This window comes from Rutidosis leptorrhynchoides, chromosome 5 (genome assembly GCF_046630445.1).
Source record: "Rutidosis leptorrhynchoides isolate AG116_Rl617_1_P2 chromosome 5, CSIRO_AGI_Rlap_v1, whole genome shotgun sequence".
NCBI classification, from domain to species: Eukaryota; Viridiplantae; Streptophyta; class Magnoliopsida; order Asterales; family Asteraceae; genus Rutidosis; species Rutidosis leptorrhynchoides.
This window is the reverse complement of record NC_092337.1, coordinates 55336378-55357098: the sequence shown is the minus strand read 5'-3', so window position 1 is coordinate 55357098 and position 20721 is coordinate 55336378. Positions and strand designations below refer to the sequence as shown.

Below are 20721 nucleotides of genomic sequence, written 5' to 3'. Positions count from 1 at the left end.
GTTAACTTAAAATAACATTTAAATCTTTCACGGGTTATACCTTTTAGTTCGACTCGAGTTGCGCTTCAACGACATCATCGTTAGTCACGAAATAATTTTACAAACTAAACGCAACAAAATACATTGAAAACCGAACCCCCAGCGCGAAGCGAGGGCTCGCACACTAGTTAATATCAAACGGTAGGAAATCTACCTTCACATGGAGACTGAACCAACAGTATCTCTAGTACGGAGTAAATAACATCACTCCTGTTCTGTACTAGCATTGACATTGACACTTTATCCTGAAGATAAAAAAAAAACAAAAAAGATGGTGACTGCCAATTTTTTAACAATTAAAATAAAGTGGGCACTCATTCATTGTTCTTTGCATCTTTACCCACTCACCTTGTAGATTTCCCCCATTTCTTCCTTCTTCTACCTTTTTAGGGTTTTTTTAGCCTTGAGTTCACTTCAAATTAACCATTAACTTTGTTCATCCTTTTTCTTCTTTAAAGTTCATTACTTGGGTGCTACACTTGATTTTGTAAGTGACTTAAAAATCCCATTTTTAACTTATTATTCTTATTATATACTGCATAAATGATCATGGTTTTATGTTTGATTAGTGATTTGTGTCCATTTATTGAAGATCTATTACTCATTTTTTGCTGTTTGCCAGCTAAAATCAAAAGGTTTCTTTTTTATCTTACAAATTGGTTTCTGGGATTTTGTATTGGATTTATTGCAATGATTGTTTGTGGGTTTGTGTTTTCTTGGCTTAATTTAACTTGATTGTAGCATAGTTTGTAATTTATTACATTGATTTGAAAATTAAAGTGTGCTTGATTCCTGGATACTGTTGACCTAAATTAGGTGATGTGTCATTATGTATAAAGAAAAAAGTTGTTACCTTGGTTCTAAAATTTAGTTGGATTGTATATTTATAAATATTATCCATATTTTATGGATTCATTTGAAAACTATTATTATTATTGCATCTTTGCCTTTTAGTAATTTTAAAGAAAGGTATACAACATATTGGTTTTATAAACAGATATTCATGAAGCCACATTGATCATCAAGTAAATTATATATGAATTTTTATGTATATGCTTCGAGTCCAACAAGTATTACGGAGTACATTTTCGTAATACATGTTGTCTTGCTAAAAATCAGTCAAGTGTTGTCTATTTGGTATGTTTTGTTAGTGCATTTTATGTTTTGCTGATCCAAAATGTGCATTAATGCAGCCATTTTTATATAGTTTATTAGGTATAGGTATATCTATGTTCTATGCACTTGGAAATGTGTACATATGCAACTTGTTTTTCTATGTAAAGATTTAAGCTTTTTTAGTTTTTATACTTGGAAATGTTAACAAGTATATGTACATATAACGATTTGACGGATTCTGCTACGTTTCGATAATAGTTGTTGAGTATTTGCTATTTAGTATTTTATCCAAAGACCCCGCAACATGGTTCGGCTGCTCTATCTATAGTTTGGGCTGTTTAATGATCATAATTATATAAGCTTAAAGGGTGTTTGGATGTGTATTTTAGAGCTCATAATATACTTGTCGTAACATAAAATCGCAATAATATGTTTTTCATGTTTGGATTAACATATTCTATTTCAAATCTCTAGATGAGTTTCAACTGCTTATTATTAGTACAACTCCAAGCTGGATAAACAGGTACAAAATGCACATAATCATTTTCAAAATGCACATCCAAACGCTCCTGTAGCTTCATATGAATTCGGTTGTTGCAACTCGGGGAGTACTGGGCAAGTACTCAGTCAAAGTTGGTCAAAGTCAAACTTGGTCAATATCCTAGCACTCCCCGAGTATCCGAGTAGTCCCTCAAAAGTCCGGACCGAGTACTCCCCGAGAAGCGATTTTTGCAACCTAGAGCTTCATATGGCTCGTGTTGTATAAAAAGTATTTTTAAAGATGTTTCCTTTTTTTCATCGTACCAGGCTTAACCTACGAAGAGCTAAACAATGAAGGAAATCAACAGGTTTTCAGTTGCTACAGGAATTTGCACGCTCTTAATACTACACTGGTAAAATCAAAAGATATTCATATGAGTCCTATTTAGTTTCTTGTTTCTTACTGCAACAACTTAAAAATATAATTTTGATTGCAGTTCTTGAAGCTTCAGTTACTTTGTAGAGGATCTCATTTGAGTAATAGCTTTATGAACAATTAGGGCTTATATTAGAAGTTATATCTATCGAATTTCAAATGGACGACAATGGCAGGCAAAAGCAACCTCAGGGTCAGGTATCATACTTTTTTTATTTGCACTAAAGGTGACAATTTTAACATTCTCTGTTAGTAATGATCCGATTTGGATGCAGCCCAGATCGTCTTTAAAGAATGCAGAATAATATGGTTTGATTAGTTCACCTCATCATTTATGACACATTATTTATTCATAAAGAAATTAACCCACATAAAAGTTCTTATTTTGACACGACCCGCCTTGTTATATCGTTAATCAAACACTTTTATGTACTCAAACAGACAAAAACGACTTTTTTGAACCAGCACTACAAATTGTTTATTTTGACCCGACCCACACACTAATCCACCCGTTTCTGATGGATCCATTTTCAGTGGCTAATGCAGCACCAGCCATCAATGAAGCAAATAATGACGATTATGGCTGAACGGGATGCAGCCATCCAAGAACGAAATTTAGCCATGTCCGAGAAAAAAACCGCCCTAGCCGAGCGAGACATGGCACTCATGCAACGAGATTCCGCAATTGCGGAACGCAATAACGCCATCATGGAACGCGATAACGCCATCGCCACTCTTCAATACCGGGAAAACTCAATGACAACCGATAGCAACAACAACAACAATATATCAACCTCGTGCCCACCCGGATGCCAAATATCCCGTAACGTCAAACATATTCACCACCCGAATCACTACCAACAAGAAGAAACGAGCTTTCTTGGCGGCAGCGGCGATCTGCCGCCACGAAAGTCGCCGGAAACAGACCCACCGAAGCCCGCCCGGACAAAACGCACGAAAGAACCCAAGTCGGTAACTACCACTAAAAAGACTTCGAAGTCAAGAAAAGTCAAACTTGAGTGTGATGATTTGAACAAGGCGATGTACGACGACGACACACACGATTGGTCAAATGGAGGTGTTGATGATCTTAACCGTGGGTCCCAGTGGAAGGATCAAGACCATGGTCTTAACCAGTTGTCGTTTGATGATACTACGATGCCGATACCTGTGTGTTCGTGTACTGGGGTGTTTAGGCCTTGTTATAAGTGGGGAAACGGCGGGTGGCAATCGTCGTGTTGTACGACTACTGTGTCGATGTACCCATTACCGCCGATTCCTAATAAACGACATGGGCGTGTTGGTGGTCGAAAGATGAGCGGAAGCGTTTATAATAAGCTGATTAATCGACTTGCAAGTGATGGTCATGATTTGTCGAATCCGGTTGATCTTAAGGAGCATTGGGCTAAGCATGGGACGAATCGCTACATCACCATTAAATAAAAAGTTTACAACTTTATGTTATTTTCATTAGTATTATTGAACGAAATTGGTGTTCATTAGTATTCAGATATGGATCTAGTGTTAAACCTTGGAGTAGGTGAAAATTTTAAGCATTGTAAAATCATAAGTTTATACATGACTTGCTTAATAATGTCGTAAAATGTGTTTTTTGTTTGTGGCGTTAAGATACCAGCTGTGTTTGTCGTGGTTCTATTTTGTTTTGCAATATGTTGTGTTAATGAATGGTTTGAAGTTTTATCACATCGCACAATGATGCATCATTTGCCATATGGTTATGGATGATTTGAACCATTCAAAACTGAAATTATCTTATAATCAAAACTGAAATTATCTTTTAATCATTAAATACTTAAATTATATGTCACACTCTATTTAAATATTCGTCTTAAAGGTTAATAAAATCACTTTATTAAAAATAATTATCAAACATGTTATTCAGAATAACCATTCAATTCTAAATCATTAATTCTTACTTTGCCAAACACACCTTTAATCTTAATTCTTAAGAAAACAGATTGAATGGATTTTAACATGAACAGTTTCAGGTCTCTATTTTGCAAGGTTGTAAAAGTCGCAAGTCGGGGACGCATCGGTCGAGACCTAAAAAGGACGCGTCGGTCGAGTCGGGGACGCATCGATGACGCATCGGTCGTTGACCAACGTTGACTTTATTAATAATTTCTTAAATATATATTTATATAGACAAAATTTCATTCCTCGTCCCTGAACTTTACATCGACTTTGACTCCCGGTCCTTTTTCTTTTTTTTGTGCATTCCGAGTCTCTAATGTATCAAAAATCTGCATCCCTCGTCCTTCCGTCTAGATTCTGTCAATTTCAGCCGTTTGTTCAGTCATGTGCATATCATGTGGGGGTATTTTTGTCTTTTCAATGTTTTCTTCCCCAAACTCTGCTTGATGTAAAGTTCAGGGACGGGGAATGAAATTTTGTCTTTTTTTTTTTTTTTTTTTTAGGTATATTCACCTTCATCTCCTTCAACCCAAATTATAAACCCGTATATGAATCTTAACATAAACTGTAACTGATTGATTGAAATTAATTAATTTGATTAATGAAATTAAAAAAAAAATTATAAACCATCAAAGCTTCGATCTAGAACAAAACTCAAAATAAAGCTCACATTCTCTGTTAATGAACAAAACCATACACAATCAATAAACTCAGTATGAACCTCACACATGAAACTCATCACCTAATAAACTTGCAGGCATCAAACCAATACACATAATAAACTCAACTAATGAACACAAATCAGTAGATACATCACGAAGTGTTGGGTGGTACCTGATGTAAATTACACCCTATCGACTACCTTTAATCTCCGGCGAACACCATCGACCACCATCGACTACCTTTAATCTCCACCATCACCCACGTGATACATCCACCAATGTTTACATGTTTTTCAGATGTCATCTCAGATCTGACCGATATTGAACCGCCGTCGTCAATCATATGCCATCTCAGACAACCGTCGCCGTCGCCGCTGCATCTCCGGACGGAGATATTGTAACCAGACCAGAATTTTCTGGAGAATAGAGGGTTTGGGACTGAGACTAGGTTTTAAACCATCAGAATTAGACGAATATGTTGAAATTAGGGATGGTGGTGCGTGGTGGTGGAGAAGCTTAAAGGCTTCCAGATCTAGATCTCCAAGATCTGAAAGTGATTGAATTTGAGATAGAAAATACCCTCAAAATTATGGGTTTTAATTTGATTTGTTTATTTTATAAAAGTATAAAAGTAGGGTTTTTAATTTGGGAATGATGAATATGAGATGATGAGGGTAAAAAGATAAATTAAATAATAAAGAAAAGAAATAATATAAAAAGACCAAAGTACCCTCACATGCTTTGCACATGACTGAACAAACGGCTTAAATTGACAGAATCTAGACGGGAGGACGAGGGATGTAGATTTTGAATACATTAGGGACTCGGAATGCACAAAAAAAGAAAAAGGACCGGGAGTCAAAGTCGATGTAAAGTTCAGGGACGAGGAATGAAATTTTGTCATTTATATATGTATAAAATAATTGATTATGTACTATAAATTTCTTAAATAAGAACTTGAATTTAAAAACAATCAAACATCAAACTTAATTAATGTTACCGAATACATAATCAGCAAGGACACAGAGAAAAGAGCGGCCCAAAAAATGAAAACAAACCCAAATTTTAAAACATATCACATATTGAAGAAAAATTTGAGTGATTTTGACCGTTTTTGACCAACTTTAACGAACTTTGATCAGGGGCGGAAATGACAAGGAGCAAGTGAGGTCACCCGACCCTAGTGAAATTTTATTTTTTAGTGCAAAAAATTTAAGTTTTTTCATTTCGAACCCAATGGAATTTTGTCTGGCTAAAAGTCTTCATATTTTGTCCCCAAAGTCTCAAGATTTTGCTCAAAAGCCTTCAAATTTTGCCCAAAAACCTTCAAATTTTGCAACAAAAATCAAATTTTGCCTAAAAACCTTCGTATTTTGTCAAAAAAAAAAATGCTACGCTTTTAAAAAAATTTCACCCCCAGTGAAAAAAATGTCTATTTCCGCCACTGACTTTGATCGAACTTTTAGCTTTGACCATCTTTTTCAGAAAAAAGCGACAGAGAACCCAAAAAATCGACGCAACGGCCGACGCGTTGGCGACTTTTACAACACTGCTATTTTGTTACAAACAATGTTTTTTTTATGCTAAGCAGAGTATATAAACTACAAATAACATATGAAATATTGACAATTCAGATTCAAAAAATTACAAACAATAAATACATCAATTTTTATTACACTTGAAGTTCACAGAATTTGATAATTCCCTACTTTTTTAAAATTTTTAGCTTCTTGATGCAGCAATAAAGCATCCCAATATTTCAATTGTAACAATATCCTGCAGAAAAATAGCAAAAATATACATACTAAAAATTTAATAAACCAACAATTAATCTGATTGGAATATGTGTTGTACCAATATACGGATATATCTATAGCAATGGCAATCAATACAATATCAAAAGATATACATAACATTCTTACATCATATATCCAAAAAAAAAGATATGAACAAAACATCGGATTGTATACTCCTTTGTTATAATATTAATCAAATGTATAGTTCTTCATAATCAAATGATTCAGAAACATGTGAACGACAATAAAGAGTATACATCAGATTCTTGCATCACAAAAATCAAAATATAATCAATAAGATCATATCTTATATCTTCTAATGTAAGATAAAAGAATCTGATATATACTCATTAATTGTAGTAACATGTTTTTAGTTTTATGCCATAACAATCTCAACCAATCAACACCATTTTCAATTTCATTAAAAAAATAAAAAACATTTTATAAGTGGGATAGTGTCAGATCACAAATTCTCATCAAATAATTGATCAGACAGGGATAACTGTGTAAACAAATGATATCATCATGCACAACCCACTTTACAAAAACCATTAAAACTTTAAAAAGATCATATATTTACAAAAATCAATCACATTAGAAGCCTCAGACCGTCCTAGTTCATGATTTTCAACAAGTTTACAAGTGTAAAAACTTGCATTTCAGTAAACCATAATTAAAAACTGTCATCAATGGCCAGTTAAACAGCAACAACAACACATACATATAATAATATCTTAAATGTATAATTTATGAAAAAAATCTAACTTTTTACAAAAAACAGAAGCAAACTGATATAAAAGAGGAAAGTGGCATCAGATCTTCCTATTCTGAGTGAGAATCACAATACACACATTACATAAATGTGTGTACTCAACTCGATTATATGAAACACATCATTTGGGCCTATTTTTTCAAAATTACAATAAAGATAAAAAATTTGATGAAATAATAAATAATAAATAGAAAAGCTAACTAGAAATTGAGAAGGTATGACGGCTATTGATTGATTGAATAGGGATTTGAAAGTTGTGATAGAGAAGGTGAGGTGAGTGAATTTTATAGGGCGTGTTATTGGTGGTAAGGGTTTCGATACAACGGGTCAAAATGGATCTAATTGGGCCAACCTACTTTATTATTAGTGAAAAATATTTGTCGGGCTGGCCTTGTATAGAACTGGTAAAGTTAAGTTTGAATGGAATAGAAGTTACACTATGTATATGAACACTGGGAGTCGTTCAGTGTTAAATTTAACACTGAATTTAACTCTGAATTTAAAACAGGTGAAATCATTCAGTACAGTGTTAATTATTATTATTTAATTTATTTTTATACTTTTATTTATTATTTAATTTATCCAACTAACAAAAAATATAATATAAATAAAAATAAGTATTATTATGATTTTTTTTTTTTAAAATCGACCCTTAATGGCCCCAAATATGGCCCAATTTAATATATTAAAACCCTAAAATACCTCTTTCATTCTTCTTCTTCATCCCTCTCTTTAAATCTTCTTCTTCATCCCTCTCTGTAATAAAAAAAAAAGACATTCATACACATGTAAACTGCAAAGAAAAAGAAGGAAAAATTAAAGAAAAAGAAGAAGAAAGAAAATAAAAAAATAAAAAAAACACAGCGTTAGCTGCTCGACGGTGAAGAGCGACGACGAGGTTTAATGGTGGTCCGACGCCGGCGCGGAGTGGCTGCAGGTCGACATCCCCGGCGTTAAATGGTTTAACGGTGGCAATTGTTGTCGACTCCCAGAGCTCTGAGGTCGTGTTTGACATAAACTTTTTTGAAGCTTTTAAGACCTTTTTAGTTCATAAATTTCATAAAAAAACTCCTATCAATTAAAAAACTTTGTTTGGTTACAAGAGTTTAGTATTGTTTAAGGGACAAAATAAAAAATAAAATATTAAGAGCTAATTGAACTAACATTTGTGAAAAAGCTCTTAACTTTTTGTCATTTTACTCTTTATATTAATAATTTTAGTTACTATGTCAAACACTTAAATACAATGACGGATTTAGTATATACCAAGTGATAGCGCGAGCTACCAGTAAAATACGCGATGTAATAGAAGTTTCTTACTCCCCGAGTTTCCGAGTAGTCCCTCAAAGTCGGTCAAAGTCAAACTTGGTCAATATCCGACTACTCCCCGAGCTTCTGAGTAGTCCCTCAAAAGTCCCGACCGATTACCCCGAGAAGCAATTTTTGCAACCTTGAGCTTCATATGGCTCGTGTTGTATAAAATGTATTTTTAAAGATGTTTTCCTTTTCTCTTTCATCGTACCAGGCTTAAGCTACAAAGAGCTAAAGAATGAAGGAAAGCAACAAGTTTTCAGTTGCTAAAGGAATGTGCACGCTCTTAATACTACACTGGTTTGACATTTTTTTGGTGTGATTGTTACAGACGAGGAGGTACTCATCTACGTACCATCTGTTTTGTTAAACATCATCATGTGTCAAACATCAGTATATTTATTTGAGGTGACATCATGGGGCGAGTTTGTTAAAATCACATGTGTGTCAAACATTAGTAGATTTTATTTTCTGTGAGTCAAATTAGATTAGACATGACGTTCGCAAGGAAATGTCATTATGTCTTCCAACTAACATTATTTAGATACATTGTTAATTGTGATGATAAGAACAATAGTTTTTACAAAGCTATCAAATGTTCTAATGTTCTGAACAATCAAATTTTCTGAAAATATGGTTTAAAATATGTATAAATTAAAAGTCAAGAACGATGATAAGAAGCATTAAAGTATTGTTTTTTAAAACAGCAGTTTTGGATCACCCAGGGGGACTAAATCACTCACGCGTTCATCTCCCGCAGTTGCATACCCCGCCCCAACTGCTGTCCAGAAGGAAACCCGGCCAAATTCGAGGGCGTGAGCGGTAAAACCCCCTCCCCACTGCCTCCGCAAGACGATGTGCGGAAGGCACCCTTGGGTGGAATCCAGGGGTTAAAGGGCAATATTTGTTGGTTTATTTTGACTAGTAGAAGATATGTTTATCCCACATTGGTGGGAGGAAGATGTGAGGGGTGAGTGACTTGGTTATATAAGAGGGGCTAAGTCTTCATTCCAAATCGCACCAATCAATACACTTTAAGTATTTGATTATTTCTTTCTTTCTTACCCTTGTTTGAGAGTTGTATTAGTTAAATATTTTGGAGAGTGTAGTTGGCTTAAGAGAGTCGTCTATATCATTGTAACAATTTGTGATATAGTGTATTTTCTCTCTTTGGGGGCCGGTGATTTTTTCTCCTGTTTTGGAGTTTTCACGTTAAATCTTGTGTTGTGTATTGTTCTTATTTCTTTACTATTATTGTTGGGCTGGGTGGTGGGAATTAGTGAGACCGTAATTTCCCAACAACTGGTATCAGAGCGTCAGGTTTGACGGGGGTCTCGGTTATAGGAGTCGGAGTATGCTCTGTGGTTGCCACGGGAGTGGATCGTCCACATCAGAAACGAGTTCTATTGATCGTATAGGGTATCTGGTTAGACAATTTTTTTCTGATTCGTAGTAATAGTTGGATTTATTAGTGGCGAGTTGTGGATATCCGATTTAAAGGGTCCTGGCTACCTGCTACATCTTTTGGCTATTCGAAACGTGAGCAAAATCAGAGAAAGTGTTGTCTATAGGATACGGATACGATGTTGAAGTTCAGTCCAATGAGGTTTGATGTAGAGAAATTTGATGGGATGATCAATTTTGGCTTATGGCAGGTTCAAGTCAAGGATGTGTTGATTCAGTCCGGTTTACACAAGGCTTTGAAGGGTAAACTCACCCTTGTTCCTGGCAGTGATTCTAGCAGTAAGTTCGATGAAGAAGAATGGGATGATATGAATTTGAGGGCAGCAAGTGCGATTCGTTTGTGTCTTGCAAAGAACGTGCTTGCAAATGTGCACGGGTTATCAACGGCAAAGGAGCTTTGGGTTAAACTAGAGCAGTTGTACCAGGGCAAGGGCATCTCAAATCGGTTGTGTCTTAAAGAACAATTTCATACTCTGCGTATGGATGGGGGTTCAAAGATTTCAGATCATCTAAGTATTCTTAACGGTATTGTTTCAGAACTGGAGGCTATTGGAGTTAAAACGAATGATGAAGATAAAGCTTTGAGGTTGATATTATCTTTATCATCGTCTTATGAACACATGAAACCTATTTTGATGTATGGAAAGAAAACTCTGAAGTTTGAAGACGTTACTAGCAAGCTCCTATCCGAGGAGAAAAGACTGGAAGGTAACGGGGTCTCGTCATCAGGAGATACGATAGTGTTGTGTTCGGATAGGCAGAAGAGAAACTCTAGAAAGAATCTGACATGCTGGAAGTGCGGGAAGACTGGGCATGTAAGGGTTAATTGTCCAGGTGGAGCTAATCCGGCAAATGGCTCCAAAGACGCTAACATTGTCTCCGTTGTTACGGAGAGTGACGAATTCCTCTGAAGTCACGTCATCCTCATGGTGTGTCCGCGCCACCGTGGAAAGGGATGTTCGTTAGCGGTTCCACAATTACACATGGGCATTGGTTTGGCATTTATGCAGGTTGTGTGGTGGAAACTGATGTTGTAGCTGATGGGACTTTCGGAAAAGCCAAACAGGGAAGTTGCACCATAAAGTTTCAGCTGGTTGTTCAACAACATGTGCCGAGGTGAAATGCTTGGAATGTGATATTCTAAGTGCTATACTCTTAATGGTGGAGTATGATAATTCTTGTTAAGAGTTATGATTGTCTGTGATGACAATGATTGTCGGTTTAGACAATGTTCGATGAAGATGCAAGTTTTGTCTCTTGGGAGATAATGTCAACGGCATGAAGATGAGGATCTTGAAGTTGTCGTCGAGGAAGCGTCTACATCGGTTATCCTTGCAATGTGGAAGCATGGTTATCTTCTTCTATTCAAAAGGTGGAGATTTGTTGGTTTATTTTGACTAGTAGAAGATATGTTTATCCCACATTGGTGGGAGGAAGATGTGAGGGGTGAGTGACTTGGTTATATAAGAGGGGCTAAGTCTTCATTCCAAATCGCACCAATCAATACACTTTAAGTATTTGATTATTTCTTTCTTTCTTACCCTTGTTTGAGAGTTGTATTAGTTAAATATTTTGGAGAGTGTAGTTGGCTTAAGAGAGTCGTCTATATCATTGTAACAATTTGTGATATAGTGTATTTTCTCTCTTTGGGGGCCGGTGGTTTTTTCTCCTGTTTTGGAGTTTCCACGTTAAATCTTGTGTTGTGTATTGTTCTTATTTCTTTACTATTATTGTTGGGCTGGGTGGTGGGAATTAGTGAGACCGTAATTTCCCAACACAATCTTGTGTGCAATGTTGCACCCCACGGGAGTCGAACTCCTTACCGCTCGCTAATAGAGTCAGATCACTACCACATGAACTATAATACAATTTTTTTTTTTTTTTTTTTTTTTTTTTTTACCATTATAACTAATTTGAATGTTGATTTTGTTCTCTCGCATATGATATAATCCATAATTAAATGGGTCAAATTTGAACTGTGATCTTTTATCGGGAGTGTGAGTCTAATGGTACTCACTTGATTAAAAAGTTCATCTTTCCTTCTTTGTTATTGAATCTTCAATGGTTAATCAATTTGGGTTTAAAGGCAAATTCTAAGTCTTCACTCGCTAAGTGATAGTTTATCTCATGAATGGGTTTAAGGCTCTTAAAACTCATCATAATTTTGTTTATTGTTATAATATATAAATATATATATATAAATGGATAGTCAATTATTGATACACAAAAGTAATATTATTGTATTACCTAAACTTGTGATATTTTTGCTATAAATAGCCATGAATGCAAGCATTAAACTTGCACCATTTCTCACACTTACAAAGTGTTTCTTTCTTTCTCTCCATTATCATCTTTGTTCTTACACTTCATTATTAGTATTCTAAATCAAGAATCAAATCACTAAAGGTAGTTATAAGCCTACTGAATTATAACACGTTATCAGCACGATAATCTTAATACTAATTATGGTTGGCTCTGCCACCTAAATGATATATGGTCGGTTATACCACCTGAATAATATATGGTCGACACTGTCGTCTAATTATCATTTATGTTACTAACATTTATATTTCAATTATCTAACATTTATATGGCCGACACTGTCGCCTAATTATCATTTATGTTACTAACATTTATATTTCTATTATCTAACATTTATATGGCCGACACTGTCGCCTAATTATCATTTATGTTTACTAATATTTATATTTATGTTATATAACATTTATTAATGATTGCTTACATATGGTCGACACTGTCACCTACTTATCATTTATGTTATATTAAATTTATGTTTAATGTTTATATACTTATGAATATAAAGTGACTATAATTTATCATGTTGTTTGTTTTAATAGAAAATGTCGAATCTGGAAAAGCTTAAATTTACTCCTTTAGAATCAACTGGAAACAACTACATGCCATGGGTTATAAAAGTAAAAATGCATCTTAAATCAATGGGTATTCTTGAAGCCATAAATGAAAACAACACTTGTTCTGAAAAAGAACAAGCAACGGCATGTTGCTTTATTCATCAACATATTGATGAATGCTTACAAAATAATTATGTGACTGTAGAAGATCCCCATGTTTTATGGGAAGGTCTCAAAAGCAGATTCAATAATCAAAGAGAAATTTTACTTCCAGCTGCTATGGAACAATGGAGAACATTAAGGTTCCAAGACTTTAAGAAAGTAAATGAATATAGCTCAGCTCTGTATAATACATGTTCACAACTTAAATTCTGTGGACATGAAATAAGTGATGCAGACATGATGGAGAAAACTTTCTCCACAATGAATGCTGCAAACATCACAGTGCAAAGAAATTTGAGAATGCTAAAGTTCAAAACATATCCTGAACTTAATTCATATCTCTTAGTTGCAGAGCAAAATGATGAGCTATTAATGAAAAATCAGCAATCCCGTCCTACTGGTACACTTGCAATCCCTGAAGCAAATACTGCAAATAATTATAAACAGGGACAAGGACGCGGGCAAGGTCGTGGTTATAATAACCATCACCATCATCATGCCAAAAGCCATAACTATGGTAGAAACCATCCTTATGGTAATGGTAATGGGCGAGGACGTGGTCGTGGTCGTTGCCGTGGTGGTCAAAGAAATAATAATCCACGAAAATATAAATATCAACCACAAAACAAGCCCACTAAACAAGATGTTGAAGAAAATTCTTCTAAAAATTCTGAAGAATCTTGCCACAGATGTGGTAGAATGGGCCACTGGGCTAATACTTGCCGAACATCTAAACATCTTGTTAAGATGTATCAGGATTCGCTGAAAGATAAAGAAAAGGAAGTAAACTTTGTGGATAACGTCGATCCAACAGTCACTGAGAAACCATCTGATTTATATGAAGATTTCTTGAATGTTTAAGTTGTGTGTCTTTTCGAAAAATAAACGATTTAATATCGTCTGTCTTTGTCATTATGTTTGCTAAATGTTTCAGTACTATCTATTTGCGTTTAAAATATTGTGTAATATTAATGTACTCACTATTTATTTCTTATATATGAAGTTCAATATGAATTTTGCTGGAATACAACATCAATCAAGTGGTGGAGATCTCTGTATAGCAGACAGTGGAACTACACACACTATACTTAAATCCGAGAAATATTTTATTGATCTAAAACCAACGGAAGGAACTATACATACAATATCAGGACCTGCTAACTTGATAAAAGGGATAGGAAAGGCAAATTTCATACTACCAAATGGTACAAAATTTTTAATAAATGATGCCTTATTTTCTCCCAAGTCAAGCAGAAATTTATTGAGTTTCTCCGACATATACCTTAACGGGTATATTATCAGTCAGTGACAACAGAAAATGAGAAATATTTAAGTATCACTGACAAGAGTCATGTGGTTGAAAAACTGCCAAGACTTAGTTCTGGATTACATTGTACACATATAAATGTACCAGAAATACATATGGTAGTTAACGAAAAATATATTGATCCTGGTGTATTCAGTTTATGGCATAACAGATTAGGCCATCCAGGATCAACAATGATGAAAAGGATTATTGAATGTACTCATGGACATCCACTAAAGGATAGAAAAATCCATCATGATACAATGGTTCCATGTACATCTTGCTCTCTTGGAAAATTGATAACTAGACCCTCACCACTTAAGGTTGAGAAAGAATCACCAATGTTTCTTGAAAGAATTCAAGGTGATATATGTGGACCAATTCATCCACCATGTGGACCATTTAGATATTTCATGGTTCTAATAGACGCATCTAGCAGATGGTCTCATGTTTGTCTGTTATCAAGCCGTAATGTGGCATTTGCAAAATTTCTTGCCCAAATTATTAAATTGAGAGCTCATTTTCCTGATTACACCATTAAAAGGGTGAGACTTGATAATGCTGGTGAATTTACATCTCAAGCATTTAATGATTATTGCATGTCTATAGAAATTGTTGTTGAACATTCTGTTGCTCATGTGCATACACAAAATGGTTTAGCCGATTCATTGATTAAACGTTTACAGTTAATCGCTAGACCATTGATAATGAGAACAAAACTCCCTGTATCTATATGGGGTCATGCAATTTTACATGCTGCTGCATTGATTCGCATCAGACCAAGTGCAAGTCATAAATATTCCCCCCTACAACTTGCTTTTGGTCAAGAGCCAAATATTTCCCATCTTAGAACATTTGGTTGTGCAGTGTATGTTCCAATTGCGACACCACAACGTACAAAAATGGGTCCTCAAAGGAGGTTGGGAATATATGTTGGATATGAAACATCTTCAATATTAAGGTATATTGAACCTATGACAGGTGACGTTTTTACAGCACGTTTTGCTGATTGTCATTTTAATGAAACATTGTTCCCTAGATTAGGGGGAGAAATGAAAAATAAAGAAAATGATGTTTCATGGTGTGAACCTCAATTAAAGTATCTTGATCCTCGCACAAAAGAATGTGAGACAGAAGTTCAAAAGATAATGCATATACAAGAACTTGCAAATCAATTGCCTGATGCATTTACAGATACAAAAACGGTGACAAAATCATATATACCAGCAGTAAATACTCCAGCTCGAATTGAAATTCCAAAAGCTGGCAATAACGTCACTCATGAATCTTTGCCACGTCAGAAACGTGGAAGACCAATTGGTTCAAAGGATAAAAATCCTCGAAAAAGAAAATCAGCTGATAATGAAGTAAAAGAAAGTGTTCAAGAAGAACCACAAATCAGTACTCCTACTGCAGAGGAGATTGATGATGTCAATACAGAAATTGCAATCAATTATGCATATTCAAAAATATTATGGAACCGAAATGAAATGAAAAATCTTGATGAGAAATTTTCATTTAATGTTGCATATGACATCATGAATAATGATGATGATCCAGAACCAACATCTATGGTTGAATGTCAAAATAGACATGATTGGGCTCAATGGAAAGAAGCAATACGAGCTGAATTAGAATCACTCAATAAAAGAAAAGTTTTCGGATCCATCATTCTCACTCCTAAAGATGTGAAACCTGTAGGATACAGATGGATTTTTGTCCGAAAAAGAAATGAGAAAAATGAAGTTACAAGGTATAAAGCTAGACTTGTAGCTCAAGGTTTTTCTCAAAGACCGGGAATTGATTATGAAGAAACTTATTCCCCTGTTATGGATGCAATTACTTTTAGGTACTTAATCAGTCTGGCAGTTTCTAAAAATTTAGAAATGCATCTCATGGATGTTGTGACTGCTTACCTATATGGATCACTTGATAGTGATATATATATGAAGATACCTGAAGGATTTAAGGTACCAGAAGCATCAAATGCAAAACCCAAAGAAATGTATTCGATTAAATTACAAAGATCTTTATATGGGTTAAAACAATCGGGACGTATGTGGTATAACCGATTAAGTGATTACTTGATAAGCAAAGGGTATACAAATAACCTTACTTGCCCTTGTGTTTTCATTAAGAAAACAACATCCGGATATGTGATCATAGCTGTTTATGTTGATGATCTTAACATCATAGGTACAAATAAAGAGATCTATGAAGCCATTCAACTTCTAAAGAAAGAATTTGAAATGAAAGATCTCGGAAAAACCAAGTATTGCCTTGGTTTACAAATTGAGCATATGCCTAATGGTTTACTTGTACATCAAACAACATATACTGAAAAGATTTTGAAACGTTTCAATATGGACAAGGCAAAACCATTAAGTACTCCTATGGTTGTTAGATCACTCAATGTTGAAACTGATCCATTTCGTCCATGTGAAGATCATGAAGATATTCTTGGACCAGAAGTACCATATCTTAGTGCAATTGGAGCTCTTATGTATCTTACAAATTGTACAAGACCTGACATTTCTTTTGCAGTTAATTTGTTGGCAAGGTTCAGCTCTGCTCCTACCAAAAGACACTGGAATGGGATCAAACACATATTTCGATACCTTCGAGGAACTACTGATTTAGGATTATTTTATTCTAACGAATCAAAACAAGATTTGGTTGGTTATGCTGATGCAGGTTATTTATCTGATCCACATAAAGCTAAATCTCAAACTGGATATGTATTCCTAAATGGAGGTACTGCAATATCATGGCGTTCTCAAAAGCAAACACTTGTTGCTACATCATCAAATCATGCCGAAGTGATTGCATTACATGAAGCTACTCGGGAATGTTTTTGGTTGAGATCAATGACACAAATCATTACTGATTCTTGTGGACTAGAACGCGATAAAAGTTCAACAATTATCTATGAAGATAATGCAGCTTGCATAGCACAGATGAAAGAAGGGTATATCAAAAGTGACCGAACCAAACACATACCTCCTAGATTCTTCTCATACACTCAAAATCTCATTAAGGACAACGAGATTGAAATGAGATATGTTCAATCCAGCAAAAACTCTGCTGATCTTTTCACGAAAGCACTTCCAACTGCTATTTTCAGAACACACGTTCATAACATTGGCATGAGACATGTTCAAAAGATGTAACAACCGAAGCGATGTCTACTTGAGGGGGAGTCAACTCCATGCTGCACTCTTTTTCCCTTAGCTAAAGTTTTTCCCACTGGGTTTTCTTTAGCAAGGTTTTTAACGAGGCAGTAACTTACAGTTGATCTTCAACAAACAAAATTGCTATCCAAGGGGGAGTGTTATAATATATAAATATATATATATAAATGGATAGTCAATTATTGATACACAAAAGTAATATTATTGTATTACCTAAACTTGTGATATTTTTGCTATAAATAGCCATGAATGCAAGCATTAAACTTGCACCATTTCTCACACTTACAAAGTGTTTCTTTCTTTCTCTCCATTATCATCTTTGTTCTTACACTTCATTATTAGTATTCTAAATCAAGAATCAAATCACTAAAGGTAGTTATAAGCCTACTGAATTATAACATTTATATCATATATGGTTATTTTATATTATTTTATATATACAGTACCACCATTTCCAAAAAAAAAAATTAGATACTACACATCACTTTTAAATGCTGGAGTGCGCATATTATACTTACATAAGATAATGGGCCATAAAAGAGTATTTACAAACCTGGCCCAACTCAGCCAAGTCTAACTTGAGCTCGTATACAAAACCCTAAACACCGAGTTATCATCATTTGTAAAAAGAAAAGAAACCCTAGGGTGTTCATTGTCGCCGTTTCTAAGCCTTGAATCACAGTTCTATCATGGTGAGTTAATTAATCAATTTTTTATAAATTGAATAGTATCAATGCTTAGTTTGATCTACGCTCGATTAATTATCTTTGATTTGAATCATACACTTATATTATTATTTTTTGATTAATTTCAGGCTCCGAAGAAAGGTGTGAAGGTTGTTGCCACCAAGAAGAAAACGGTATGATTACTGAAATTAACATCATATTTCCTTTCATTTTCTGTTCGCAGTAGCTAATATGCAACCACATATTCAGTAATATATCTGATTTTCGTATTGAAGTAGAAAACTAAGCTTTATGATTGTAGTATCTGCTGCATTTTTACATTTATAAATCTTATCATTGATTTTGATTTTGATTCTGATTCTGATGAGATATTTAACCTATAATGTAATTATATGAAAAACTGCAATTCATGTTTTTGTTTAAAGTGATGACAGTTAGATTGAGCTTGATGTTAAGTTATGTTGCTTGATTTTGATTATAATGAAAAATGAATTTGTGTTTTGTGTGCAGGAGAAGGTGGTGAATCCGTTGTTCGAGAAACGTCCGAAGCAGTTTGGAATTGGTGGAGCTTTGCCGCCTAAGAAGAATTTACATCGATTTGTTCGATGGCCTCAAGTGGTCCAAATACAGAGGAAGAGGAGAATCCTCAAGCAGAGGTTGAAGGTCCCACCAACTTTGAATCAGTTCACTAAGACTCTTGACAAGAACCTTGGTATTATTTGTTTTTCTCCACATTGTGTTTGTCATTGTATTAATTTAAGATATGACTTGTTGTGTTGATATTTAAATTTGTTAGTGTCTTTTGGATGATGTTATCTGATATATTGTTTGGCCACAGATGTATGTTTGTATATTTTGATACTATCACTTTCAGTTTTTTAATAGTCGGTTAGACGTTTGATGGCCAATAATGTATCTCCTGATCGGCTCAACCTGCTTGTGTCGTTTGTTGTTATAACTTTCCATGTTACTTTACCAGTTCAGATAAGTTTGACTGTTTTCGTTTTGATTCGTCTAGCTTAGCTTATTTCATTTGGTTTCGTTGCTTGCGGTTTTGTTTGTGTTACTTGGCTTGATTTTAGATAGCTTAGGTTGTTTGTTATGTCGTAGTTTTCTAGTTGCGAGCCGAGTTGTGTTGTGTTGTAGCTCTTTGTTGGCTTCTTTCATCCTTGAAATGAAAGATCCTCGTTCGTTTTTTCTTCAAAAAAAGTTCAGATATGTTTGACAGTATCATTTACTGTTTGTTAGGTCTTGTGTAGTAGTAGTAGTAGTTGTATTAAACTGCCTAATCTGTTACCTCAATTTTCATTTCATATTTTCGTTTTCTTAACATTGTTAAACACTTCATTTCATTTTAGATGTTATCTTATTGATTTGCGAGTCTCATTTACCATTTTCGATCTGCAGCAACTACATTGTTCAAGATGCTTCTGAAGTACAGGCCTGAAGACAAAGCAGCAAAAAAGGATCGTCTTTTGAAAATGGCTCAGGCTGAGTCAGAGAAAAAGACTTCTGATGCCAAGAAGCCAATCGTTGTGAAATATGGTCTAAACCATGTCACTTATCTTATCGAGCAGGTTTTATCTTTTGGCCAATACCAATAATGCATTATCTTCATTACTCACTATATAAACATTCATCATTATTTAATAAGTTTTTTTTTTTTTTTTAGAAAAAGGCACAATTGGTGATCATTGCGCATGATGTTGATCCAATTGAGTTGGTTGTGTGGCTTCCTGCACTCTGCAGAAAGATGGAAATACCCTACTGCATTGTGAAAGGCAAATCAAGATTGGGAACTGTAAGTATTTCATATAATACGAATCGTTTTCTTCTTTACCCGTCTCATTTTTGCAATAGAATTTAACGTATGTTCTCTCATTGTTGCAGATTGTTCACCAGAAAACTGCTGCAGCTCTTTGTTTGACTACGGTCAAGAATGAAGATAAGATGGAATTTAGCAGAATCTTGGAGGCCATCAAGGTTCATTTCCTGTTGAAAATTATCGTATTAATGCAAAACTTAATTATTAACTTTTGACCCAATCGTTTTAATCTTTTCTACTTTTGACCCAATTAATGATTTCTTATGTGATTTATTAGGCAAATTTCAATGATAAGTACGAGGAGTACAGAAAGAAGTGGGGTGGTGGGATAATGGGATCGAAATCTCAGGCTAAGACTAAGGCGAAAGAGAGAGTTCTTGCTAAGGAGGCTGCGCAGAGGATGAATTAGATACGCGTTGGTACTGTATTGTCTGCAGTTGGGATTATGTTTTTGATTTTAGAACTTTTTTGGTATGTTTTAGATTATTGTTCTTTTTGTTTTTGGACTAATGGAAGGTCAAATATTTACTTGCTCTGCGTCTTGTACGCGTTTGGTTGTTCGACTTATGATCGTAATCTAATATGAAGTTTTGAATTTGATTGCAAGTTTTGGTTTATAATGAATAATATATCATATAATATATGCGTTAATTTTGAATCTGTCAAG

At 34.6% G+C, this 20721-nt stretch overlaps 2 protein-coding genes and 2 non-coding genes across 6 annotated transcripts; 2 read left to right on the top strand and 2 right to left on the bottom strand.

Annotated features, from left to right (window-relative positions):
- The first annotated feature begins 370 nt into the window (after positions 1 to 370).
- LOC139847108 (protein BASIC PENTACYSTEINE6) lies at positions 371 to 3715 on the top strand. 3 transcript variants are annotated; one of them, XM_071836716.1, is made up of 5 exons: positions 371 to 526; positions 1630 to 1678; positions 1963 to 2048; positions 2133 to 2269; positions 2606 to 3715. In XM_071836716.1, exons 4-5 carry the CDS (start codon positions 2231 to 2233, stop codon positions 3512 to 3514), a joined length of 948 nt encoding a protein of 315 aa, XP_071692817.1. In that variant the 5' UTR covers positions 371 to 526; positions 1630 to 1678; positions 1963 to 2048; positions 2133 to 2230; the 3' UTR covers positions 3515 to 3715. The 3 variants fall into 3 exon arrangements, with proteins under 3 accessions (XP_071692817.1, XP_071692819.1, XP_071692818.1); XM_071836718.1 differs by lacking the exon at positions 1630 to 1678 and adding an exon at positions 609 to 674; XM_071836717.1 differs by lacking the exon at positions 1630 to 1678.
- A 3200-nt stretch (positions 3716 to 6915) lies between these two features.
- Positions 6916 to 6999, bottom strand: LOC139850961 (small nucleolar RNA R38). The gene has a single exon (XR_011760333.1). It is a non-coding gene; the product is annotated as a small nucleolar RNA R38 (small nucleolar RNA).
- A 65-nt stretch (positions 7000 to 7064) lies between these two features.
- LOC139850966 (small nucleolar RNA snoR20a) lies at positions 7065 to 7158 on the bottom strand. The gene has a single exon (XR_011760337.1). It is a non-coding gene; the product is annotated as a small nucleolar RNA snoR20a (small nucleolar RNA).
- An 11012-nt stretch (positions 7159 to 18170) lies between these two features.
- On the top strand, positions 18171 to 20660 carry LOC139847293 (large ribosomal subunit protein eL8y-like). Its single transcript, XM_071836968.1, has 7 exons — positions 18171 to 18235; positions 18358 to 18402; positions 18740 to 18941; positions 19637 to 19806; positions 19902 to 20030; positions 20120 to 20212; positions 20332 to 20660. The coding sequence occupies exons 1-7, from the start codon at positions 18233 to 18235 to the stop codon at positions 20461 to 20463; spliced, it is 774 nt and encodes a 257-aa protein (XP_071693069.1). The 5' UTR covers positions 18171 to 18232; the 3' UTR covers positions 20464 to 20660.
- Positions 20661 to 20721: the final 61 nt, after the last annotated feature.

Bases quoted from the DNA above. Each gene is read 5' to 3' on its own strand.
- LOC139847108 (XM_071836717.1), top strand. From the start codon at position 2,231: ATGGACGACAATGGCAGGCAAAAGCAACCTCAGGGTCAG. The intron at 2,270-2,605 runs GTATCATACTTT...ATCCATTTTCAG, and splicing joins AAAAGCAACCTCAGGGTCAG to TGGCTAATGCAGCACCAGCC.
- LOC139847293 (XM_071836968.1), top strand. The intron at 20,031-20,119 runs GTAAGTATTTCA...TCATTGTTGCAG, and splicing joins GCAAATCAAGATTGGGAACT to ATTGTTCACCAGAAAACTGC. The intron at 20,213-20,331 runs GTTCATTTCCTG...GTGATTTATTAG, and splicing joins GAATCTTGGAGGCCATCAAG to GCAAATTTCAATGATAAGTA.